Source organism: Carettochelys insculpta, chromosome 5, assembly GCF_033958435.1.
Source record: "Carettochelys insculpta isolate YL-2023 chromosome 5, ASM3395843v1, whole genome shotgun sequence".
Lineage (NCBI taxonomy): Eukaryota > Metazoa > Chordata > Testudines > Carettochelyidae > Carettochelys > Carettochelys insculpta.
This window is the reverse complement of record NC_134141.1, coordinates 101,734,155-101,762,141: the sequence shown is the minus strand read 5'-3', so window position 1 is coordinate 101,762,141 and position 27,987 is coordinate 101,734,155. Positions and strand designations below refer to the sequence as shown.

At 43.7% G+C, this 27,987-nt stretch overlaps 1 protein-coding gene across 1 annotated transcript in view; it reads right to left on the bottom strand.

Annotated features, from left to right (window-relative positions):
• OXCT1 (3-oxoacid CoA-transferase 1) overlaps positions 1 to 27,987 on the bottom strand; it is a 143,235-nt gene that overhangs the window by 56,857 nt on the left and 58,391 nt on the right. Inside the window, exons 8-11 of the mRNA XM_074995618.1 lie at positions 9,401 to 9,508; positions 4,058 to 4,172; positions 3,207 to 3,301; positions 2,520 to 2,568 (exon numbers count right to left, since the gene is read on the bottom strand). Coding sequence (XP_074851719.1) covers positions 2,520 to 2,568; positions 3,207 to 3,301; positions 4,058 to 4,172; positions 9,401 to 9,508 — 367 coding nt within the window. The remainder of the gene's footprint in view (positions 1 to 2,519; positions 2,569 to 3,206; positions 3,302 to 4,057; positions 4,173 to 9,400; positions 9,509 to 27,987) is intronic.

Sequence of the window (27,987 nt, the reverse complement as noted above, 5' to 3'; positions counted from 1 at the left end):
AAGCCTATGTGATTTGCTGGATCTGTAGGGCAAGCCTTAAAATTTATCTGAAAGAACTGAGAGGTTAGGAAAAACAACACCCTTACTGTGTTACTTCAGCCAAGAAAAAGAGGAGCTGTGACCTCTAAATCACCAGTTCAGAGTGGTTATGCTGGAGTGCATTGCTGAAATGTAGAGAACTAAAGGACTGGTAACTTCCTGGAGCAAGTATTGGAGGAACCAACTAGGACTCATGTTCCTCTTGACCTGCTCCTCACAAGTTGGGAAGAATCAGGAGAGGAAGTAGTAAGTGGCAACCTGGACAGCATTAACCTGGAGATGGTTAAATTCAGGATTTTGACAAAAGGAAGGAAGGAGAGCAACAGACTGCACTTCAGAAAAGCAAACTCTGAATCCCTCTGGGAACTGATGTGCAGGATCCTCTGGAAGGCTATTAGGAAGGGGAAAGGAGTCCAGCAGAGCTGGGTATTCTGAAGTAGCCTTATTATGGTGCAGGAACAGACCACTCCAGTGTGCAAGAGGAACATCAAAATATGTCAAGGGACCAGCTTGGCTGCACAGAGAAATCTTCAGTGAGCTTAAACACAAAAAAGAAGCTCCAAAGAAAGGGTAACCTGGACAGATGACAAGGAAGGAGTTAAAAAATATTGCTTGAGCATGTAGGGGTGTAAGGCCTGGAAGGCCAAAGTGCAGTTGCAGCTAGCAAGGGATGTGAAGGACAACAAGAACGGCTTCAACAAGGTGGTCAGGGAAGGTGTGGGACCTTTATGGAATGGGGACGCCAACCTAGTGACAGATGATATGGAAAAAACTAATCCTCTTTCTTCTTCTTGCCTAGTTATTTGCCTTATTGATGCATATAACCATCGCAGCTTCCAGGTTCTGAAAGAATACTTCTAATGCCAGATGATCACTATCAATTTAGGATAAATTATTTTTAGAGAACAATTTTACACCTATTTAGTTTTGAAAAAAAATTATTCAGAAGTTAACTTGAGCACATGTACAGAGAGAGAGAGAGAGAGATTTTCAAAGGCGGGCACTTAACTCCCCTTTATGCCCTGGAAAATCTCCCCCTCAAAGTATTTCAACAGCCAGTTGGTGGTGAAACTCTTAGATGGTGAAATAATTCATGAGTAATATTGCAGAGATGGCACAGCTCAAAGTGGGAAAAACAACACTATGATAACAGAATAAAATTAATTAAGCCAGGCAGCAAATATTTTTACCAGTCAGTGAGCAGTTGCTGGAGCGTACAGCTAAATTAAATTACAAACTTGGTTAAATGTCAGTGCTTTATCTCATTTTGCCTACTCTGCTTAGCTGTACTAGCTAACATGCTCTACTAAAGGGGAAATCTATAGGATTAGGTAATGCCCTTTTAAAAATACCAGATGTATATACCTCATCAGGCACTGGGATCCACTCAAGGGTGCCATTTTGGGAGCAGAGGGAGGGCAACAGCCATGTGTACCAGGATGCTGCTTGCTCTTCTTCCCATTTCCCTGACTGTCAGGGATTGAGGGCAAATTACCTGGCTTGTGTGAATCACTCCTCCGCCCCCTCCCCTCGCCAGCCAGGAATGGGAGGCATCCCTACAAGCTGGGTACCTTCCTTTCGCTCCCTGACAGTTAGGGGAACAGGAAGAACAACAAGCAATGTCCTAATATGCAGGGCTGCTGCCCTCCATGCAGTGTCCCATTAACACTCTAATTTATGGGAATATATACAGATGCAGTCTCTGTACTGGCACATCCCAGTGCAAAAGCAAGGCATGTATGTGTTTAAGCAGAACTGTATTAACTGCAAGGATGTGCAAAACTTTGAATTATTACACTAAACTAAAAACAAACCAACAAACAGAAACCTAGCAAGCCAGCTTTCTCATTTCAAAGTTGTACGGCCACTTTTTCTGGCCAAAAGTGAAGGAGACGTTGTCTGAACCTACAATGGGTGAATTACTGATGGAGGCAACTCCTCCAAATACTCAAGTGAGATCTCTGAAGAGTTGCTCAAATTTTTCCTCCAAAGATATCACCACTCAGTAATAAGGCAAGATACAAAACTTAGTGACTGAAGACCACGAATTTTGTCAAATGTGCCCCTGGGATCAATTTCTAGCACCTCCCAAAAACCCAGGAAATATAGCTGAACAAATGCATATACATATAGACCTCACAACTCAAGTGTACATGCTGAATTGGGGAACAGGTCTAAGGATCTTTTGCTTCCAAAAAGAAAACCACAAGCCTTGACCCTTGGGTTGAAAAAAGAGCCTCCTTTAACTGTCACTAACGGCTATTAGAAAGCAGTGATGACACACAAATTGACTAGCTAGTACATTAATGGTCACTCATAAGCAAAATTCATTGTCACTGAAAATGTCAGTATTAACAAAGGGCAAAACAACAAATAAAGTAACATTGCGCCAGTGTTCTGGATTTAGTATTCTATCAAATAAAGTATGTTAAATCAGTTACGAACAGCTTCCAGAAGTTAAAGCATGTTAATGATTTTACCTGCATTAATCAGGTCTGGATCTACCTCGTTTTCAAGTGGATAAGGACCCTGACAACAAAACACAGTCTCAATATTTATCAATGCTCCAGAACACCACAAATATTTTCCTTTATTAACTGTAATGTTTGTGTTGCAAAATAAACACAGTATACACCTGGATTTTTCTCTGTGTGGCATACCACTTTTATTTGGCATGTGTACTGAAATGTACACTAGTCCCTGAATTAGTTAGCACATTAGTACAAGCTATTACAATTATGAAATCATGTAAGCTGCAGAATTTCATGAAGTTCCAGGCACCCAGGTTCAATTTCAAAAACATCACTAGAGTAAAATATACATACAGATTATATTAGTTTAAAATTATGAATGACGTCTAACTAAAAAACCTCTTACAGAGCTTGATCCTGCAAGGTGCTGAGTACTCCAGCACCAACATAGCAAAGCCCTTTACCTAAACACATTGTTCATTTTAAGATTGTTATCAGATCCATAGTCTCAATAGGACCGCTTGACATCTCTCTCAGTTAAGCATGTGCTCAAGTATGTTCCTAGGCTTGAGCAAGAATGCTCAGCACCATGCAACCCAGCAGCTCATTGAGCTCAAAGTATAGCCAGATTGGTGAAAAGGAAACAACAAACCAACCCATGGACATGACATCAACCTTCATGGACCCTATACTTACCAAGCCCAGGACTCCATTTTCACTCTGAAGGTGAACTGAAATGTTTGGACTGATGAAGTTGCTGGCCAGGAGTGGAATTCCTATGCCCAGGTTAGCTGAAGTAAACTGGTCAAGGTACAACTAGAATATAATGACTGTCAATGAATAAATTTAGAAAATTATATTTGTGCTGTGATCAGAACCTTTCTTTTACAAACTACAAATATGTACTGATTTATTTTCTCATCTGAACAGCCTATGCTGAGATGGCAACCTACTAATATAAATGTCCAAGCAAGCTTCACTTACTATAGATGGCCCTGCAGTTTTTCAAGACATAGCAATCACTTGACTGCCAATGACACTGCAGTTACACCCAGCTGGAACATCTCATGATGCATGCTTTAATGTTCCATCTATGTCAGTAGGATACAATGACTGAGCCATAAGTACTGTAGTGCAGTGTTTCTTAAACTATTTGAGACCACAGAACACCAAACAATAATATTTTATGTGGAACACCTATGAAAATTTTCCTCAAAAACCAATTGTCAGACAAAAAAAAAGCAGCAGCAACAAATACAGGAAAAACAAAATGAAGTAATGTAATCACTATTATGCCAATGAGGTAGTAATATCGTATCTGGGTTTTATTAACAGAAAATATGTACCATCAGTGTATTTCTCCAAACCCTCATGGCACACATGTGAGTTCTTCATGGAACACCTGTGTTCTGCAGAACAAGTTAAGAAACACTACTGTAATGCATGGTGAAGAGGGTAACAAACTTGTGCCAGGAGTAAGAGCTGTGGCTGTTAATTTTATCACAGCAAATCTTATTTCTTTAACCTACAACACAGCTGGAGGATACCATACATGCCGTCTTCAAACTCTAAAGCTGCTCGTCTGATGATCCTCTCTCTCACGTTATCTCCTTCCTTTTTTTGTTTGGCTTCTGTTTCTTCTGGTTTTCGGATGGATAATCGCTAGAAAGTAAGACATTATCGAAAACAAACTATGGGATTCAGATTCTTGCTCTGCAAGATATAAAAGTCAGGCTTATTGTTCCAGTGAGATTCTATGTAGAACTCTTTAGACTATTACGAGAATGAACCCAATTGGGGTCTAAAGAAAGTACTGTCCAGAAAGAAAAAAAAATTAACAAATGAGATCCCTCTATACATATTTTGTCCAATAGCTGAGAAAACAGATGATATTATTGCTGTGATTAAATTTGATATCTGCTTTACAATTCTATAAAAGTTATTGCTGCTTTAAATTGTATAAGTCTTTTCCATAAGGGATGGGTTGCAGTCAAAAACAGTATTGCTCTTTTGAGAACGTCTGTCAAAATATATTTCCTGCAGTTTTGTCCTGTATCTTTCCACACTTTAAGCCAGTGGGTTTATGTGCGCAGACGGGAGAGAACAGAGGCCTTTATTGGTAACTTAGCTACTACATAAAGCCCATATTTATATGTAAACACTTATTTTGAATGTAATTTAATTTCATTTTAAAGAAGCTTTCTTTTTAACCCCTGGCTGCTTAACCTCCAGTGGTGGAGGGAATGTATGACAAGCTAGCTTCTAATAATTCCTCTCCTTCCTCCCATTCCAACCCAGCCACCACCAATGTACAGGAGTATGACTATGTCATTTCTGTAACACAATTAGGACAATAACATACCTTCCTATACCTGGCACTCTTCCTATAGTTGGTTTCTGTGGGAACCCTTTTCCCAACACTACACTGGAAACTGTGATACACTTGATCTAATTTATGCTCAAAATGTAATAAGAAAAAAAACAAATGCTACTTTACCCTCTCTGTGTAAGACAGTAAACAAACAACTTTGCAATTCCATTGCAATATTTATATTTGATGAGATGCATCACAGCTAGGATTACAAAACTCAGTGGACCAAAGTCAGCCTGCTAAGACTTTATTATAGCTACTGTAGATTTTAGAATGTCTCTCTCTGCCTACCTGCCTCCTGGCACTATGCTTCTTCAAGAGATCCTCTTGAACCATAAGAGCTATGAGTACAAAATTTGGTAGGCAGCTTCCTCTTACTTTAACTTAAACCAAGATCAGGGTTCAGTTGTGCCTGGAAAGTGGAAACTGCCTGAATCCCAGGATTTCCCAGAGCATGGGAAGAGATGGGCACCGGCAGGAGGGACGACATACTTCAGACTCACCACTGTGGGCAGTGAGCACAGGGAACAGCAATGCTGCAGAGTGACCGCTGGGGGCAGCTGCTTGTCCCAGCCCAACGTGAGCTCCTGAACCTAGCTGCCTATGGATGAGTAAGTGCATCCCTCCCCGGAGCCTGTTTCTCTCCCCACAGCCCTCCCCAAATGCCAGGGTGGGGAAACCCTGCCATGCCCCCTCCCGCCATTAGGCTCAGATGGAGCTGGGACAAGCAGCCAAGCTGTGGCCCCACCCCCCGCTGCTCTCCCCAGGCCCAGCACAACAGCCCCAGCCCCACATATCCCCTGCTGCTCTGGCTGGGGCGAGGGAAGTGTTGCTGCCCCAGCCTCTTCCTCCTTCCTCCCACCCCCAGAGCTGGGGCCAGACTGGGGGCACCCCCCTCCAGGAGAAGATCCAGTGCCATGGACCAGCCTCAGCTCTCAGGGTCCCCCTTCTGGGGCCTGGCCAGGAGCCACGGCCCAAACTGACCCCCCACCCACAGGCAGGTGGCAGGGAGAGGTGTGGCCAAATTTCCTCCCTCCCCTCCCCCCATTACAGGCCAAGGGGCTGAGAGCTGCAGGGACAGGTTGGGGGGGGATAAGAGCTACAGCATACACTGCCCCCATCTGAGGACAAGTGGGAGGGTAAAAGCCGCAGCCTCACCTAAGCACCTTTCCTGCCCCCCCACACACATGCGCAGGACAGGCAGGGACAGACTGGGGACAACAGAGCTACGTCTACACGTGAATGCTACATCGAAATAGCTTATTTTGATGTAGTGACATCGAAATAAGCTATTTCGATGAATAACGTCTACACGTCCTCCAGGGCTGGTGCCGTCGACGTTCAGCATCGACGTTGGGCAGCACTACATCAAAGTAGGCGCTGCAGGGGAGCAGCCACACACCAAAGCGGCCCACATCGAAATAAGGGTGCCAGGAACAGCTGCAGACAGGGTCACAGGGCGGACTCAACAGCAAGCCGCTCCCTTAAAGGGCCCCTCCCAGACACAGTTACACTAAACACCACAAGATCCACAGAGCCGACAACTGGTTGCAGACCCCGTGCATGCAGCACGGATCCCCAGCTGCAGCAGCAGCAGCCAGAAGCCCTGGGCTAAGGGCTGCTGCACACGGTGACCATAGAGCCCCTCAGGGGCTGGAGAGAGAGCATCTCTCAACCCCTCAGCCGATGGCCGCCATGGTGGACCCCGCTATTTCGATGTTGCAGGACGCGGATCGGCTACACATGCCCTACTTCGACATTCAACATCGAAGTAGGGTGCTATTCCCATCTCCTCATGAGGACAGCGACTTCGACGTCTCGCTGCCTTATGTCGATTTCAACTTCGAAATAGCGCTCGCCACGTGTAGACGTGGCGGGCGCTATTTCGAAGTTGGCATGGCTACTTCGAAGTAGCCGGCACGTGTAGACGCGGCTCAGGAGCTGCAGCCTGCACCCTCCATGCTATGGTCCCACTCCCTACCCTTAATCTTGCACCCTGAACCCCAACTTCACCTCCCACAGCCTCTCCCCTCACTCCTGCACCCCCATTCCCTGGCCACAGCTAATCCCCTGCCTGAGCCCCCTTATAACCAAGTTCCTGCATCCCTACTTCCTGCCCCAAGATCCCCATCCACTGCCCTGGTTCCAACACTCACCATTCCCTGCTCTCAGCCCCCTCACCTACTACCCTACCTCCTTTGCTCCCTGCTCCCCACCCTGAGCCCCACTAGTTAACTGAAGCATGAGGGCATTACTGAAACAAACATGTAGATTTTCCTTTTAATGTTTTTAAATAACTTCAGTTAAAGATGCAAGCAATGCCGGGTACATCTGCTAGCATTATATAAAACTTTGCAAAGGGTGTAAAAATGGGGTAAGTGGTGTGATATGATGGCTGATTGTTAAAGTCCTGGCTTACTCTCCTTGGTCCTAGGAGCACCTCCTCTACAGAGAGCAAATCAGAGAAGACAGACAAGCATCATTTGTATGGAAGTGAGCTCCTGTAGGCAAAACGAAATGGCAACGGCATTTTAATCAAAGCAAAATCAGTATGTTTTCAGAAACATGCGAAGCTTGTTGAGTGGATGTGACAGCTATGCCTCAAAAGAAGGGAAAGGTTTTTAACTGCTGTCTAATACAAAGTGCCCACAGACTAAGAGCTTTGGCAATCTGGTTCTGGTCAGATACCCAGTGACACACCAAGTTTGTGCAGAATAAACTGGTAGTGGAGAAAGCTGTGATTTATCTCCCTGCTTGAAGTGTACTAGGAGGCTTATCTGGAGAGTCTTATAAGTTCCCAGGCCTTTGGGGTTGCATGGTGGTGGCAGAAAATTGATTTCTAGCAGTACAGCCTCAAGAAGACAATTGTGCAGACATTGGCACAAACATTTTGTTGCTCACCTTTTTTCCCCCTTCATATTTCCCACTACCACCTACATAACCACCAAAACACAGCCAATAACGTTATTTCTGACTACAGAGAAGTACTAAACATGTATCAGATCACAGTACAAGACTGCTGGCACAAGACATTTCTGACTGAACATCCAGAGAGCTGTCATGCACAAAACTGAATCCAGAGACCTTGCTCCCGGGAGGTGACACCACAGAATCAAAGCTCAGGCAATTCTTCCTAGCTTGGTTTTAAACACAGCAATATAATAGCTGCTTTCTTTGTGGTCAAATAAAATGCTACAACATGTTCATTGGTATTAAAAGTTGTAATTTTTGAAAGTAGATAGGTTAGGTGAGGTGAGGCGAGGCGAAGCTAGGCAGGGGGATAGGAAGGGTCACATGCATGTGCAGCAAACCGTATGGGCCCACAGTGCCCCAGAATCAGAAATATTCCTGGCCTGAGGCTGGGCACGAAGTTTGGGGCCAGGTCTCTCCCCAGCCCACCTGCCACCCCACATTCTCTCTCCTCCCTCTCTGCCCCAACCCCATGTGCCTCCTGGGACCACCTGCTGCCCCCCGGCAATTTAAAATGCCCCAGGGGCTACCACCAGCAGCAGCCCAGCACCTCCTGTGGCGTGTGTGTGGTTGCCTTCGTGCACTGCTCGCAGCAGGAAACCACTCTAGGCCTGCTGCAGTGCAGGTGATGGTGGTGGGAGCCCCCAGGAGTGCATAGGGAAGAGAACATGCAGGGGCAGCAGTGCATGGAGACCTGTCCCCCCGCCCACCAGGAACCACAGCCAGAGGGGGTAAGCATGGCACCTCCCACTCCCCCTTGTGCACCCAACTCCCTGCACAGCCTATACCCCTCCCCCACCCTCAAACTCCTGCACCCCTCCAGCCCCTAAGCTTCTTCCTAGAGTTTGCCACCAGCACCCCCACCCCCATCTCAGGCCAGACCATGCACCCAGACCCTGTCCTGGAGCCTGTACCCCTCCTGCACCACATTCCCTTGAGCTCGCATCACCTCCTGCCCCATCCCAGAGTCTTCACCCAGCATGCAAACTCCCACGCGGAGTCTTATACAGGTAGTGGGGGATGGAGCTGGCTCCGAGCGCTGGTGTTGCCTTTAATTTTTGTCATCTCTGGGGGATTAAAGGTCTTGCAGTTCTGTGGAGCAGTGCATTCAAGTAACACTTTCAATTAAGAAAAAAACAAAACAAAACACTTCCAAGACGAATCTGAAAACAAGGACAAATTCTCTCTGCTGGTCCCAGGCTCTTTGTGTCACCTGCATAGCAGTGAGAGCAGGAGATCACTCATCTGCTTGAAAGCTGGAAGAGCTGGCTCTTACACCAACCATGGCCCTGGCTGCAGTGAAGGTGGCATGTCAGGATGAGGAGGGATCATGCTATGGAAGGGCTAAGGTGGAGTTACTAAAACTTGCCAACTGGGCATCCATGATCACTACCTCTCCTTCCCTCTGAAATCTCCCACACTATGTGGAACAGAGAATCCATCTCATAATACCTTATGGCTACAGTTTAATGTTCGAGCAGAAATTCTGTAATTTATAAAATAGATTCTAGGTCAACACACATCATGACCAAGAAACTGAGCCACTTACTTCAATTCTTTTTTCATATTTCCCTCCTTTTATGAGACGATGGACATAGATCTTTGGAATGTGAATATCTTCTGGGGCAAATGTTCCTATATCAACAATTTCTTCCACCTGCAGAGAGAAAAAGGAAGAGTCTATATACTCTGTTGAACCAGTGTATTCTCTCAAAACAAGATAAACTTAAGTAAGTTTTAGCAATGAAACTTCCAGATACTCAACCTATAGTAGCTCACACCTGTCCAAGAAAGGGCAGAGTGGACCAAAGTGGAATGGCATCAAAGTAAGAGTCTAAAATTGCAAGACTATTTCTTATTCATGCAGTGAACATTCACATTTTTGTGTAAAAATATTTCCACATGCATTTCTGAATAATTACATTCTTACCCATACAGTTTGCACAGACAAATATGTCCTGCACACCTACAGAACTGTTTGCAGATACAAAATAATAATCACCAAAACTGAGGAAAACTAAATTTTTGTACCAAAGGGGGTACAAAAAGGAAGTGTACAATTTTAGTCATATAAATCTGGAGGTCCAGTTGAGACCATTTTGCAAGTACTTCAAGCTGTGCTGTTCTGTCAGATACTCCCAAGAATGCAAGGCTGTATCATACAAGTCTGAGTATTTAGTATGACATGTTGCAGTTGAAAAAAGGTAAATTTCATGTTCTAAGAAAGAAGCTGAATTGATTAAAATGCAGTTTTGATATAAAATTTGTATCTGTCAGCCCCCTGTGTATTTTAAATGTGACCTCTGTCATTTTCATACTTTGAAAGGAATTCTTAAATAATCTAATTGTCACTACATCATTCACAGAATTTCCTGGAGACACTATCGCACATTCATTATATTCTGTGTTCTCAGTTACATTTGCTTCGTGTTTTCAATGTATTTATAGAGGAACAACATTATAATGTCAAATAATGCAATGTTCTGTACTCAAAATGAAATATATCAGAGCTAGTCTCCCACGAACATGTTACAATATCAACATTAAACACAATATTTCACCAGAAAGGTGGTAAAGCACTGGAGCAAGTTACTTAGAGAGATGGTGGAATCTCCATTCCTAGAGGTTTTTAAGTCCCTCCTTGACGAAGTTCTGCCTGGGATGATTTAGTTAGGGTTGAGCCTGGTTTCGGCAGTGGGCTAAACCAGCCCTAGGATTATAGGTTACCTAAAATAAATCTAAGGATCCCTAAACAACAAAGGCTTATGCCACAAGACGCATCAAGAGAGTTATACCATTTGCCCAATCTCTATTGTGAATAACTCTCAGAGCACTGTCTTTACAAATGAAAAAACAAAAATACTTTAAATCCAGGTTAGCATTCATGATTCTCACATGAAACCAAATCTATGTGCTGTACCTGCTGTCACTGTAAAATCTCATCAATAATGCATTTTACACAGCATCTCTCAAACAACCTTTACCCTAATATTCCTTATAGGGTGCCAATAAATGGCTCAATGGGCTAACAATAAAAAGAAAATAAAAAGGTATCGTCAAGGAAAGTAAGGTGTTTTCAAATGATCTTTAATTCTGTTCAAAGACCTGATGAGTCAGGAAAATAAGATTGCTCACAAGGCAAGAGCTGTAGGGGAAAAGGTTTTTGCACAAACAACAGTAAAATTGTGTGAAATGACGAGTACAAGACATTGACAGGGAGCAAAGATAGGAGAAGAGGGAGAAAGGTGCCCTAAAGTAGAGTGGGCCAAATCAACCGAGCACTTTAAAAATAAAAGGATTTTATGGGGAACAAAATGGTGCAACAGAATCTATGCAGCATCTTGCTAAATAACTGGTCACATTGCCATCTATATGATGAGACAGCAGAATGCCTCTGTGATCAAAAATAGGATAAGATGGAAAAATCCTGAAGGACACAGATGAAGATTCTCTGTCAGAACAGCAGCCGCTGCAAGAATCCTGGAACAAGATCAAAAAGGAAGAAAAGCAGAAGAGAATTGCGCAGATAGTTCACTGAAACTACCATATACAGCAGATCTGCCATCATCCGGCATCCAAGTCCCACTTCTCTAACTGGTAAAGGTTGAAACTCTCTTGTCTGGCACCCTCGGGACCTGATGGGTGCCAAAGAAGAGAATTTGCCAGATGACGGGTGGTGAATATTGTCTAGCACATTACTGACACTTCCCTGCTTGCTGGGCTCTTACAGGGCATTTAAGGTAATTTAGGGCAAAACAACAGCATAGAGCACTGAAAGCCAGACCTGGTAGCTGCACACAAACTTCACGGGACTGCAGGAAACTTGGCTACTCGCATGACAAGTGGTCTTCCATCTAACTAAAATTAGCAGAATTACAGACAAGATACTACCCATACAGAGAGGTTTAACCTTTATCTGCCTTTACGTATTAGGTGAAAAAATGCCCCCCCCCCCCCCCCCCGCCAGGAATATTAATCACTATTGATTCAAACTCTACTATAAAAGGGCTGGTTTTATGCTTTCTTAATGAAGGTTAGAATTTACCAAGCTGATGTTTTGGTTGGCATAACTTTCTTGAGTTCAGTGGAATTCTGCTAGGAGAGAATGGGACCCACCGCATTCTTCTTCCTCAGAAAACAAGTGATTTCTCTAGAAACGTCATCTTTTGTTCTCTTTCTCCCCCACCACACCCATAATCACTTGGCAGTTATTTTTATCCCATATTTCTTTTGCTGCAGCAGTCCATATTGCACAACAATAATCAACTCATTTATTTTGTGCATGCATTGCCTTTAACAGGCATGGCATATAAACAAAAAACCGCGCACACATATTTCTTTGTGAGTCTAACTCAGTGGTTCTCAAAATCTTTCTGGCCTGCAGTCCACCCTGCTCCCTGCAAAGCTCTCATCTGAGCACCAGCCAGCCACCCATGATGACAAAGTGCATTTGCTTATCTAGGCTACTAGAGCATAAAAACAAATACACAGCCATACCATAAGGGGACATATATTTAGATCTTATTATGTACATCATCATAGTTTACCAAACTCTGTTTCAAATAAAGTAAAATATTACTTTATATTCAAAACAAAAGGTTTCAACATTGTCTTTATGACAAGGGTGAAGAACCTTTTTAGGTTGGGGGCCACTGGCCCACACAAAAACCAGTCCAGGGCCAAAGAAAAGTGAGATGGAAAAAAAGGATAAGAAAAACCACCAATCCTTACTGATGTGGGCCTCAACAGAGACACCTTACTCCCTTCATGCTCCAGCCCTATGGGAACTGTGGGGATCAGGGCTCTCAGAGGCCAGATTAACTCTTCTGGGTTCATGGGGTTACTAGATTTTGTGGGGTAAAGACAAATGAGGGGTTCAGTGTCTGGGAAAGAGCTGATAGCATGATAGGGAAATGGGTGCAGGGTATGAGCAGGAGATAGGGTGCAGGAGGGAGTGAGGGTGTGAGATAGGTTACAGAAGTGGGCTGGAGGTCTGGGTGCGAGGGTGCAAGAAGGGACTGGGGGTGGGGGTCTGGGTGGGAGGGAGGGAGGAAGCAGGAGAGGGCCTGAGTTGGATGAGAGATGGGGTGTGGGGCCTATGAGGGAGGTGCTTTTACCTGGCTCCACACTCCCAGGCACGGCCCCCACACTGCTCACATTGGCCAGCCAATGGGAGTAGCAGGAAAAGCCTCCCACAAATGACTTCCTACCCTGCTGTTCCCCTATCTTGAGGGGAGGGGGAACGGCAGCTTGCGGAGCTCATGGAGCTGCTTCTTTCCCCTGCATGCTGGAAATGGCCTACAAGGCTTGGGGCTCCCCCTCCCCACAGAGGGAAGCCAGTGCTCATGCTAAAACCTCACGGTGGAGTTGGGGGACAGCCACAGAGCTGGAGAACCAGTATGAGCTCCCCACTGTAGGGGGACCAGCCCTGAGCCCATGACCCCGTAAGGCAGTCATGGACCACTAGCTGTCTGCCAACTGCACTTTGAGAACCACTGGTCTAACTACACCCACACAGGCCATTTTCTTACACCTTCCCATTGTACAAACAAGAAGAACACAAATTAAAACTATCTTCCCATTTTCCAGCCATTATGCCACCTAACCGCTCAGAGCAGGCTTAGACAACAGTGCAGTTAACATAGTGTCAGCTGCCAGCAATTCCTAGCTACAGCACCTTCTCCAACATTGCTACTGCTGATGGAGTTGTGACTGTGGAGTGCAACTGTGGGAAACTGTAAGATTGCTAGCACACACAGGCCTTAACTTTACACTTAACCATCTTGGGTCTACTAACGGACATCATCCCAAACTCTTTCTAAAACTGAATGAATAGTTCACAAAAAACAATTACAATCCTGAAACAGTTTAAATGCTATAAAAGGACATCCTGTTGTCTTTCCCACTTTCATCCGTTTTATAATGAATTACTCCTTTCACTGAGTTTTTCCTGTTGTTGCCGGTGTCCCAAAACCTGATTCACACACACAGACAGCCGTGATTATTTTGAGAGTAAGAAGGTGGTTTGTGGCAAGATGAATTTGCTGAGGTCTCTCTCTCCTTCCTCGTCTCTTTCTCCCTCTGTATTCATTCTCCCTTGTCAGCTCTGACGTTCTTTTTTCGGACACGGTTAATGTCTCTCTTTTCTCCTGTGCACTGCCAGCATTCTCTTGTAAAAGCATGCACTCCTCTTTGAATGGTTGGTCTCCCCTCTCTGCTTGCAACCCTGACTTAATGTCCCGCCTTGCTTAAGAAAACTCGACACACCATCTTCTGTAACCAAGGAGAAAAAACTCCTCTTAAAACCATGTCAATTATTCTGCAGCCCAGCAATCAGGGCAGCCACATTCAGTGAGGTGCTTCAATGCGACAGGGAAATGCATCAAAAGGAGGAGCAGACATCTCAGAGGTATAAACCTTGTCAAGCTGTCTGAAGTTGCTTAAGAGTGAGAGTACTAACATCAGGGCAGATGTTAAGACACAGGGCCCAAATCCAAGCTGTTTGTAAATGTATTGTAACAGCCTAACCACAGAGCCTTGGTCTATCTTGCCATTTAGGCAAGCTTGCTTTCATGACAAAATGGTCCCTTACAGCATATATCACAATAATACCTAGGACATTCCTGGTCAGTCCCAAAGGAGCGGTCATTTACCCAACGTCAATTTCACATTAGACCTTACATTAAATACAATGCTTGTAGCCAATCTTGTAATAAACTAATTTGAGATTTATTAGTAAGAAAAAGAAATGAGTTATTCACAAAATTAAAGCAGGTGAATATATACAAATGTGTTGCAGGTGTACATTTTCAAAAGGAGATGGAAACTTTTGTAATATGTAAGCTCTATATATCCCGTAGGGCTAACGCACGCTAAGTAGCTGGGGATCCCTTGCCTGAGCTGAGAAATCTTACCCTTCCAAATGCCAAGTAGCATAGAAATATACTTTCTTCTTATTAGGGACTTTTATTCCCATGTTCCCAGAATGGAATTTGGTGGGATGAGTTCACATGCATGTCTCATTTTCATGGGGGGAGGGAAAACTGCTGTTAAAGATTTTGTTCTTTGACATTTCACAATGGCTTACTTGGTTTCAGTGGGCCTTCTTGGTGGGCAGGACCTAACATGTTATATAGAAAGTCAGCATAATTAATGCTTTCTTCCTGTTCGACGACTTACACAATTATAGAGGATTACAATACAAACACTTTATATAGCATTATAACATGGGGTATACACATTATGAGTGAGATCAATACATGCAGAATCCTACAAGCATTTCATAAGGCCTAAACACTTTCTTATAAACTTAACAGCTGTTTTCACAACAATATGGTTCCAGCTGTATATTTGTCAATGTCCAATTGACACACAGACAACAGCGGACTGATAGGGCCAGTGCCCATCGATCCTGGCCAATCTGGGGCCCACCAGCAGGACCACTGTCACTCTGGCCCATCCTCGGCTGTTCTTCTCCCCATCCTCTGGCTGGGGTTCTGCTACCCTACTTGTGTTCTTCCTCTTGAGGCCCCACACACTGGCCAGGCCAAACTGACACCAGAGCTGTGGTAGGGAAAGCACATTCCCCATGCCCAGAGCTCTCCCCCTTTCTCTGTATAGCTGCCCTCTGTACTCATCTCTTCCTCCACCTCCCGTGTGGCACTGTCACTCAAAACCTCTCCCCCACCTGTTACATGTGAAGCCTGTAGTCATGGCAACCCCTGAATTTCCAAAACTTCAGAAGTGCACTATAGCTGAAGGGAACCTTGGGATGTGTAGTCCTGATATATTGAAATTGGTAAGGCTGAAAAAGATACTTCACTGCAAAGAGGCAATCCAATTTTAAAGGTAACAACCACTCACGTCAAATCATTTTATTAAAAAAAGAAAAAGACTTTAAAATTGAGTTTGTCCACCATATCTTAATCCTGCTAACGAGCGGAATTAGGATGTGCAAAGTCTTTTCAAAAGTTAGAATACATTAAAAAATAAAATCCAAAACCAGAGTGATTTGTGGCAGAATCCAAAACAGGTTTTTCTTTCAATGCTAACACAAAAGCAACCCATGCATTTTTAAAATACCAACCTATTAAAGCTACTTTTTACTCCAAATCATGGGTTTGGATTTGGTTTTGTTTTATTAAAAAGACTATCCTGAAATACTTCAATTAATCACAGAAAAGGTACAAAGAGATCTTGAGAGGCCTAAATAAAATAAAACATAACAAAAAAAACCCTGCCTCTTTACAGTCTATTACAGCACTTTTTCAACTTGTTGTGAAATGAGACAGGACATAGTAGTAACATTCTAAAGAAAATCCTGAACTGCAAAGTATTTAATTCTTACTCCTGCCAAACTCCTACTGAAGTCAGTAACAGTCGGTCCATGGCTGGCCTGAAGCAGGTTGTTTAAAAATAAACACTGAAAAAGCAACCAACCACTGAGTAATCATCAGTTAAACATTTGGCTCCACATCATATGCTAGTTCATGTGCACTTCAATTGGTATTAAATAAATCTGTTGCTATCTGAATATGCTTGTGTGAAAAGTGCAATGTTCACTTATATGTTTGCCTTTACTAGTCAACCTCAATCTTAAAAGGCCACCAGACAGTATACACAAATGTAATTCACATAATTCTATGCCAACTTCATTAGCTTCTGATGAAATTTCCAACTTCAGTATAACTACTGATTTTTGTTGACTTGTTGGGTGATTACTCAAATGTGAACACAACAAACCAAACACAAAATGAAAAAGAATAATAAGTTCAGAAAGTCAAATACTCAGAAGCCAGAAATGCTGGAAAATTAAGGTTGCCTATAACAGCAGTATTGTATTTATCAGATAGTCTTTCATCGTATGACCAAATACTGTTTTGTTCCAGACGAATACTGATTCATTCAGCTCAAGTGCTCCAATGTTGAAACTTACATTCATCCATTTTTGGATGCAACTTCCTGAGTTTTTTAAAAAAGCCAACTGAACAATATGACATGGCCTGTCACGTGACACCACTCTGCTAAGCAAAAGACTTATCAGCAGAAACACTGAGATTTAGGTCTATAGCACAGCCTCTAACACATAACCTAACAGGTTGCAGTGATATTATATTAATGGCTACATGGCTGAGCCATGGAGAAGGAAGAGGCATCACGTCATTGGGTTTCACAGCTTGCCATGAGAGGAATGTTGGGCCTTGGGGACTTCAAGATTCAAGTCTAGGTTCTGCAGGGAAGTATTCACTAGTGGTTAAAAAACCTTTCACATCAGTCCCTGATCAGCCTGATCCCTTCTGCCCTTGTTCCCTCAAGCCTGTCCCTGTCCCTACCTTCCTCCCCCAGTAGTTTCTGTTCCAACCTCCCCATTCTTTTCCCCACTATTGGGAGGCACCTGTCTCCATTTTTCCTCTCCCAGCCTCCCTTGCTCCTTCTTAGATGAGGTACACACTACAGACTCTCTCTGGCACAACTATGTCAGCTGGGGTGTGAAGCAGTGGGGATCTCTGACTGACAGCTGTGCTGACATAAGCCTCTAATGTAGACACAGTTACCCTACCAAAGCTTCTCCGGTACCCCTTTAGCTTGTTTCACCTATGCAGGGAGCTTTTACATATCAATACAACATGTAGCCTTCTCAGGATAGCTTTGAATACACTGGGAGTATTTTGCTGGTACAGGTTGAACCTCTCTCGTGTGGCACCTTCAGGACCTAACCGGTGCCAAATGAGAGAATTTGTTGGATCATGGGAGATCAATACTGTCCATCGCGTTACCAACACTTCCACTCCTTATTGGACTCTCAGAAGACAGCTAGGGATAAATTATAGCTAAACAGCAGCACAGAACACCAAGAACCAGAACTGGTGGCTAGAAACAAGCTTTATGAGACCACAGTAAACTTGGCCACGCCCATAAGTGGCCATCCGGCTAACTAATATCATGCCAGATTATGAATGTTGCCAGAGAAGAAAATTCTGGATTAGAGAGGTTCAACACTGGTAAAGTGCTTCTAGTGTGGGTATGGCCTCAATTTCCCCTCCCCTGTTACTGTGCACTCTGGTTGGGCTATCTCCTTTGCCTTGCTGTACGCGCGTCAGCCAAGGAGAGTAGTGAGAGCACAGACCTGTCCTCCATCTTCATGCCCAGGGCCACACCAACTCCTGTGAGCCAGGAGTAGCAAGTGCAGGGAAAGTTTTGTTCAGCCCCTGCCGCTACACAACAAATGTCCTACGTGAAGTCAGGTGGGCAACTAGGACAGTTGTGTGTGAGAATGCAGCGTTTCAGTGCAGGCCACATCTGTGGATAACTTCGCTGCCAGCTACAGGTAGTCCTATACCAAGAGTCCGGGACTGTAATTTTTCAGGACATTGTTACTTGGCCAAATTGGGGAACATCCCTGATATCAGGCCGGCTTTGCTACTAATTCAAAGTCTCCGATTCCAAGATACAAAACTAAAATTCACCCTGAAGCACTCTCCCAGCATGAAAACCTTAAGCCTGAGGAATTACAGTTTTGCAAGCCTATAAACAACTGGTAAGAGGTCTTATAATAGACAATGTTAGTAACCTCAGAATCATAAAATAGGTGCTATGCCCAGCTCTGCCTGTAACAACAAGTTATTTTATTACGTATAAACTGAAGTTTCCTATTTTTCTTAGAGTTGTAGAACTACAACTGTGAACAATCAGAAATTAGCACAGATAAATTGCTCCTTTAAGTCAATTACATTACGTGTGTAAAGACTGTAGAACCAGGTCCTAAAAATGTTCAAATATGTGCCAAAAAACAAAATGATAAAAGACAGTGATTGCATGTCTTGCTTAACTTGCTTTTCTTGTCTGGGTTTAATTTTGTTTTTCTACTGCAAAATTTTCTTCCAGTTCAATAAATCCGTGTAAGATTGCTACAAAGTCCAGTAATAGATCAATTCCACTTATAGACTATAAGTAACCAACCCTCAAGTGATATGGGCTCATACTCCAGCAGATGATTCATTATGTTACAAATCCTTTAAAAAATGGCTTTATGGATACAAACCCAGACAAACCTGGCCTGGTTGTAATCAGTTATGTTTTAAATATGTATGCACTGTGAAAATGTGTTATTTTGAGAATTTTTTGTTATGAAACTTAGTTGGATGTTAACCGTTACATTAGAAATTAGAATATAATAGACCATTTCTTAATTAGAGAGTAGATAATTTGTATTCGTTACTATAGTCCCTCTTGCAAACGCAAATACTACTGTACATTCTCAGTAGGAAGGTTCTTAACTCATCCCTGGTTCAGGAAAATTTGGAAAATGATTTTTTAGGTTTTAGCGAGTAATTGTTTTGAAAATAAACTCAGACACAGAAAAACAATGTTGAAATAGAATCCAAGGAAAAAGAAGCATTAAACTGACCTGCAAGAAAACTCCATAGCAAGTGGTACAGGTTAAGCCTCTCTCATCCGGCACCCTTGGGACCTTCACTGGTGCTGGATAATTTGCCAATCAACAGAAGGTCAATGTTTTCTTGCATATTACCAACACTTCCACTGTTTAAATGGGCTCCGAGAAGACATTTAGGGGTAAATTACAGCGAAGTAACAGTACAGAACACAGAGCCAGGACTGATGGCTGTAAACAAACTTCATGGGACCATGGGAAACTTGGCCACACCCATGAGAATTGGTCATCTGGCTAATAACTAAAATCATGCCAGATGAGAGTTCCAGATTAGAGAGGTTCAACCTGTACTATGAATGTCTGCTGATTAAATTATCTGAACATAGCCACATATTTCAAGTCCTTATACTCCTAAATAATGATTGCCCATTACTGTATATCCCATTGGAGAAATAGCCTTCAACTTGCAAATAAAGTTCTACGTTGGAGTGGGGGAAGGGAACCCCAAGGCCACTGTTAATTTTATAAAAAAAGATCAAGCACTTAACAAAATTATACAAGGACTAAAAACTGGCTTTTAGCTCAGTGAAAACAATATTTCTCCAACTAAAATCATGGAAAAGAAATCAAAATAGACAAAGGGTTTTCTCACCTTTGCACAGCCCATACATTAAGAAGAGGCATTATTTAAAAGTGAGAAACCAAAAGAGTAAAGCTTCTTCCTACAAATATAGTAGAAGCAAGAGGAAGATGAATGACAGTCAGAGGGGAGAGGGTGGGGAAATAATAACAGAAAATGTGAAAGAGGCAGAAGTGCTAAATGAGTGTTTTGTTTCAGTTTTCACCAAAACGGTACTAGCAGCTGCATGTCTAATGGTAAATGCCAGTGAAAATGAGGTAGGATCTGAAGCTAAAATAGGGAAAGAACAAGTTAAAATTATTTAGACAAACAAGATGTCTTCAAGTCGAGAGAGAGTCTTACTAAATATATCCTAGAATACTCAAGGAACTGACTGAAGAGATATTGGAGCCATTGAAAAATCATGGAAGATGGGCAAGATCCCAGAAGATAGGAAAAGGGCAAATGCAGTACTCATCTACAAAAAGAGAAATGAAGATAACCTGGGGAATTACAGACCAGCCAGTTTAACTTCCGTACCCAAAAAGATAATAGAGCAAACAATTAAGTAATCAGTTTGCAAACACCAAGAAAATAATAAGGTGACAAGTAAAAGTCAGCTTGGATTTGTTCAGAACAAATCATGTCCAATCAACCTAGTATCTTTCTTTGATAGGGTAATAAGCCTTGTGGTTAGAGGAAAGGGAGGAAGATGTGGTATACCTGTACTGTAGCAAGGCTTTTGATGCTGTCTCACATGACTGTTAAGCAAACGAGGCCTCTGAGAATAGAACGAGAAGCAATGGGCTTAAGCTGCAGCACGGGAGGTTTAAGTCGGACATTAGGAAAAAGCCCCTCACTGTCACGGCGGTCAAACACTGCAATAAATTGCCTAGGGAGGTTGTGGAATCTCCATCTCTGGAGATATTTGAGAACAGGTTAGATAAGCGTCTATCAGAGATGGTCTAGATAGTACTGGGTCCTGCCATGAGAGCAGAGGGCTGGACTTAATGACCTCGTGAGGTCTCTTCCAGTCCTAGTATTCTATGATTCTATCATTCTATGATGTCTGGGGTGTTAGGGTGGGAGGTGCAGGAGCCAGGGCAGGGGACTGTGAGAAGAGGGAGCGCAGGGGAGAAGGAAGATGCGCTCAGAGAAGTGCAAGCTCTGAAGATGCGGAGAGGGAGCTCAGAGGAAGAGGTGCAGATGTTGCAGGCTTGTCGCTAGGGAGGTGTGGGGGTGTGCTCCCTGCCCTCTGGCTTCTCTCTGGGCTGGCTGGGGGCATGGGGACTGTGCAACTTGCCCACTGGCTTGTTCCCATCCACCTCCACCCTTCCCCTGGCAGAGGCCTTTTTCCCAACCCCTGGGAAGGTTGTGGTTTCATCACTGGAGATTTTTAAGAACAGGTTAAACACGCACCTGTCAGGGATGGTCTACAAAATATTTAGTCTTGGGATGAGTGCAGGGGACTGGATTAGAAAATCTCTCAATGTCCCTTCCAGTCCAATAATTTCATGACTTCATTTGTTGAAATTAATTAAACAAATGTTAGAAACGCTACAGGAAGAGACAGATTTTTCATAAAAGCCTCCTAAGCTACTTTGAAAATCCTCAAAGGAAAGCTCCAGCTGATTCAAGAAATACATTCATTTAGTGATCTGACGGTGCTGAACTTCAAAATCTGACTTGGTAATAGGCAGAAGATGTATTAACACCTAACATTACAGATTTTGAGCCCTTCAGAAGTGGAGAGGGGGGCAGGGAAATGAGACATTTGCCAACTTTTACCGAGAGACCCAGAAGGTATATGAATGCTGTATGGTGATTTGTGTGTTAGTCACTAACCTCCTTCCTGGTTTACATGGTGACAGATTTGAAATAATTTATCTACGGTATTTGCATTTTTCAGAAACTAAATAGTTCATATAACTGTTACATCAATCAAATGAGTGGTCATACCGTATTCTTAAAAATCATGTTTTACATACCATAGGAAAATGTTCTGCCACTGACATGCATGCTAAGAAAGAATATAGCTGGAAATAAATAGTAACAATGGAAAACTACTAGCAAATATTAAGAAAATGGAGAGAGTTTACTGTGCATCAAAAATCTCTCTCCTGAATATTGTTAGAGGCGGAGGAAAAAAATAACTCATTGGGGAAAATGACAAGCGGAGCTCTGCACAGATAAATGCACGTCCCCAAAGCCAATCCACACAAATTATTTGCGGGATATAGCTGCATCTGATTTGTAGGGCTCTACATTGGAGGCTGGGCTGAGGCTTTGAGACATTTCCCTGCTGGAGCCCGGATTGAGGGAAATGCCTATGCACCCTCAGGGAGCCTATGCAGAGTTGCAGACCCTCCATCTGCTCTCAGCTGGGTGGGGAGCCTGGGGGCCCCCCAGTGGGAGAGGGAGCATGGCTGGGGGCTGCTTTCAGACCCCCTCTCCCCACGCACTGCAGACAAATGGTCTGCTACAGCTCCCCAAGGCTGCCTGTCTGGGCTCCATTCTTCTCCGGGTGGAGGGCAACTGGAGACCTGTGGATCTGCCTGGGTGCTGTTCAAGCCCCTGTCCAGGGCAGGTGGAAGGTCGACCACAGCTCCATGTCTGGCTCTTACCATGGCCAGGCTGCAGCTCTGAGCTGCTCGCCCAGGCTGTTCTCCCCTCCCCGCCAGAACCAGATCAGGGAGAGCTGCACTAGCGGTGCCAAGGCTCCCTGCCCCCCAGGTTCCCAGACCAGTGTCCCTGCCCTCTAGCCTCCCCACCAGGGCAGGTTGTGAGATTCAGGCTCCCCACAACAGCCAATGCATCTGTCCCTGACCTGGCTCCAACTGGGGAGGAGAAGGTGAGATGATCAGAGCTATAGCCTAGCCATGGTAAGAGCTGGATGGACGGCTGTTGGGAGTCATGGCAGAGCATCCTCCCTCCCAGGTCACCCATCCACAGCAGGTGAAAGATCTGCACCCTCCCACCTCTTACAGTCAGAACCCTGCACAGACACGGCATTTGTGTTCACATCTGCGTTGCTATCCACAGATATCCGCATCCACATCCGCATCCATGCAGGGCTCTAATGACAGCAGTAGTGGTGTGATAAGCTCATGGCACAAAAGCAAAGTAGCCAAAGGCAAAATTGACTTCAAAGTATATTTCTATTTAAAGGGAGGAAGCTTTGTTTACTTAACTGAATGAGGAAACTCGGCATCACTTTTGCCTGCAGTCAATATGGAAAATTGTCTTTAGAACATTCAAAAAATCATAGCAGGTAAGAATTCTAATTTTTTTAATCAAAGTTATTCTCCCCCGTATCTTAATTCTATGGGAAATAACAGCTGAACCAACCCATGCTGTTCCTGTCTGGATTTAATACTGCTAAGTGCAGCTGCTAGATTATAATTTTTTTTTTTAAAAAAAGCAAAACATAGATGGTAAGTGTCATTGCTCTGTCTAAACTACTAAAAGGAAAATGCAGCTCCTGCAGCAATCTTTAGATTCTTTCAGCACCTTTTGTTTTTATTGAGTTTGGAAAGTCTAGACGAAGAAAACAGCCACCTTCACACATCTCTCTTTTACTGCCAGCTAGCTGGAATGCATCTCAAGTAGATGGAAGACAATTGGCCCAAATCCAGCTTCAGGACCTAAAGAAGAGCTCTGTGTAAGCTTGAAAGTGGATCTCTGAGCAACAGAAGGTGATCCAATAAAAGATATTACCTCCTGACCTTGTCTCTCTAACGTGCTGGGGTCAACCTCACTGTGAAAATCTTTTTTCAGAGGTGCATGCCAGCTCTGGCCAGTTAAGAATGTCTCTACGAGCAGGAATGTGGGTACAAGAGCTCCCAGCCTAAGATTAACTTATGACAACCAAATGCACAAGCTGAAAGTCTTTGGGGAAAAGCTCAATTTGAACAACAACAAACAGAAAGATGCGAAATGGCACAAAAAACAACCAGTCCTCTCCCCACCAGCTGATGGTCAAAATATTTATTGTTTCTCTTCCTCTCCTGTTTGCCCAGTCTGTCACTACTGACATGGTTTCAGGCGAGATGGGGATTTAATACTTTCAAAAATCTTCAGCTAGCTGCAGTATGATTCTCGCTGGAGTATGTTTCACCCCACTGCAATAAATCATCACAAGTCTTACAGTATGGAGAATCTGCTACCTGTCTAAGATAGCAAGATTTTTTTCGAGACACCCTTTTCCCAGTAGGTTATAGGGAAAAAAAAATCATGTCGTCTCTAGCTAGTAGGGGGCTCGTTAACACACCTCAGTGAATGAGAATGACAAAGGCAAGCAGAGGGGAAAGATGTGGACAGATTCCTTTTAAACAGATGTGAAAGTAGCAGGCTGAACTACTAGCCAGTGCAGTAAGTGGTCTCCCTTCAGTGTGCAGGCGCTAGGACTGACACAAAGTCATCAAGTACAAACTATAAGAAATTGGGTTATGGCTTGGTCAGGGGAGAGAGTCTCAAACTAGGGGGAGGAGGGTCAGGACTCCTCAGGGGCTCAGAAGCTTATTACATGGGAGGTGGGAGGGTCACGAGCTGTCAGCTTCCACCCTAAACCCTACTTTGTCCTCCAATATTTAGAATGGTGGTATATAAAAAGTGTTTTACATTTATAAGTGGGGGTTGCATTCAGAGGATTGCTAGGTGAAAGGGGTCACAAGTACAAAAGTTTGAGAACCACATGGCTTGTTTATTCTTGGGTCAGCAAACTGAAGTGGGTCTCGCTCAGAAGCTGGGCCTATACCTCAAAGTTTTGTCCACAGAAGAGGCCTTCTGCTGACAAAACTAGGGAGCGTCCACACTACAAATGCATTCTGTTTAGAATCTGTCGACAGAACACAACCTTTTTCCCAGCAGAGTTATGTCTTGAAATTTTGAGGCACAGCACCTCAGTAGACAGAAAAATCGTGTAGATACTCCAGGGTGGGGGGCCTCTGTCAACAGAGGGAGCTTCCAGTTCACCTGGCAGCCCTGTTTGCAGAGCTTCCAATTAGCTGTTCTGGTGACAGAAGGCTGGGCAGTCTAGCCGCTCTCTGTCAACACAGGGAATTGACGGGGGAGCCCCTATTAGGTGTGGACATGTTCTGAAGACAGAGGTTCTGTTGACAAACTCTTAACAGTGAATTCTGTAGACAGAACTTTGCAGTGTAGACCCACCTAGGGTGTGTTTATACAGCAAAGTTAATTTGAAATAACAGTGGCTATTCTGAAATAACTTTGCAAGCATCTATACAGCAAAATCTCTATTTCAAAATACTTTTGAAATAGAAAGTGGCTTATTTCAAATTCTGTAAACCTTCTTCTACAAGGAAGAGAGTCTATTCCAGAATAGATATTTTGGAACAGGGGCTATTTCAAAATAAGCTATAGTGCTTCTAGGGGCTCTAATCTGAAATAGGCTCTATTATATATGGATGCTCTATTTCAGAATAGCTGAGTGATATTTTGATAAGCATTTTGGCCATTTCTACACAGGCTACTTTCTTTGAAAGTGGCATGGTAATACATGGCCTGAAATATGTTAATGAGGTGTGGATGCAAATTCCCCATGCCTCATTAGCATACAGTCATGTGATCTGGAGTCTGGAAGACCGTTCTTCCGGACTCCAAAATGCCGTTTAGAAGTGCGGCCCCCGGGGGGTCTTCCGGAGGCCCCTTCTCAAAAGTTTTTGGGAAGAAGGGGCCTCCAGAAGGAGGACTTCCTTCCGGAAGACCCCCCAGGGGCCGCGCTTCTAAGTGGCGTTTTGGAGTCCGGAAGATCAGTCTTCCGGACTCCAAATCATGTGACTGTATGCTAATGAGGCACGGGGAATTTGCATCTGCACCTCATTAGCATATTTTGGGCCATGTATTACTATGCCACTTTCAAAGAAAGTGGCCTGTGTAGAAATGGCCTTTGTGTGTAGATATGTTATTCTGAAATAAGCTGTTCCAGAAAATCTCTTCCAGAATAGCTGATTTCAAAATAACACTGCTGTACAGACATAGGGTAAGCGATTTAATCATAGAAAATGAACAAAGAAACTTAATATTTGATTCAGAGAATTGTATCCATGATTGAAGAAAGCTGAATTTCACATTTGGAGAGTACAGATTTCTCACAGAGCCACTCAGTGTGGGTTTGGGAAATACAGCAATAGACAGCATTTATTTGAAAATAATGTGAGAAACCCATCAAGTGTGTGGGCAGGGGAAGAAGCAAAGAGAGAATGAATGGCCTCCTTCCATTTGGGAATACTGCTGTGTTTCTACTGTCTCCTACAACAGCAAGAATCACACTTCAGAGAACCAAGATACAAAGTCAAGATGACCTTAATATTCTAATCCCCTACCCTTCCTAAACGGTCTTTTTTCCTCTTTCAGTAATTACATTTTTAAAACATTTTAGGTGATGGTGGAAATCTTTAGGAAGAGGTTGGAACCTAAATGAGGCAATATAATCGTCACATGCATCAATAACTGCTTAGATATTTTAAAAGGCTGCACGATATTTCATAAAACATTTACTTGGCTGCTGCTGGTTTTCTAACCTTAATAGTCTACCCAGCTGAGATTTTGTTTCATTCCCACATGCAGTAGTCCATACTATGGGCTAATGGCTGGTAGCATTTCAACCTTGAATGCCACTCATGCCTTTTATCGGCTTACACTGGGAAACTGCATCCAAAAACACAACAGTTATCATTTATTTCCCTCAACACGCCCCCTCCCCATTAATAAACTAGCTCCCCTGTGGTAAAAAACTAAAATAGGTTAAGAAATCTAGGAATGAGTGACCTCTGGAAGCACACGGCACACTGTTTCCTGTAGAAGAGTACTTCATAATATGGGGTTTCATGAAGCAAAGACAGATGGACTGCTGCTTAAGGCATCTTGTTTCTCCTGCCCTGATGGTTTGTAACTGTCATTGATTCACATCTATGTTAGCACACATAATGAAATGGTGAACTAAAAATATTTTAAAAATCCAAATTTTCAGTATCTTCCTATAAGATATATCAGGTCTCTTGGCTCATGAGCAACATTGGTACACTTCAGATAACATATCTGCTATATATTTGAGAGAGCTGAGAGTCTGTCTGTCCATCTGTTCCAGAGCTCCTAATAAATGGTAAGAACTAGGACCACCAAATTTCGTGTACAGTTTCCTTTTACCAGAACTTAAAGCAAAATCAGGGTTTGGTTGTGCCAGGAAAATGGGATGTGCCTGGAATGGGATTGCTTCTCATCAAAATGGAAAGGGAGGACTCTGCTATATAATGGCTGCACAGCGGTCAGCAATGGATATGGGATAAAAAGCAGAGACAGTTGTACTGTAGAATGACCACAGGAGAGCAGCAAAGGGTCAGAGATAGAGACTGGGACAGCTGTAACTCCATTGGAGCAGCAAGGGAAAGGGGCGGAGAAAGGAACAGCTATCTGTTATATAGATGAGTTTTTCATAAAACCATGCAAAAAAGAGAATCACCAGGCAGCTGAAAGGGTCTGGTTGTGGGGGAGGGGAATGCCCCCTCCCCGACTTCCCCAGCCCTGAGCACACCATTCCCAGGGCACCTCCTGCCCTCATTTTGTACAGAAACATTGCTAGCTGCTCCCTTTCATCAGGGAGCAAGGAGAACGCAGAGTTTTCTGCATTCCTGAGTCTGGCTGGGAAGCACAGGAGGCAGATGAAATTAGACCTGCCCCAGCCCACGTTAGGGTGGGTGTGGGGGAGAAGGGGGACTTGAGAACCTTCCTGATTGTTACCCTTCATCAGGAAGAGAGGGGACGTGCACAGTTTGTTATATTCCTCACTCTGGCTGGGGAGCAGAGGGGCAGATGAACCTGGACCTGCCCCAGCCAGGGGACATGCACCCTTCCCCCATCTGTACCCACGGGAAATGCAGTGGCCATGGAGAGGCACTTCTCACCTGGCTCCAAGCTGCTGCAGTGAGAGGGGGCTGTAGTACTCTTCTCTCCCTGGGGCAGCCTGCATACTGAACTCCTCATCCCCAGCCCCTCCCTAGAGCAAAGACTGAAATGAAGCATGTACATTTGCATTTTATTTTCTCCCCAAAAAATAATAATAATCGAGGTAAGGACCCAAACAACACTGGGTAAATCTTCTAGTAGG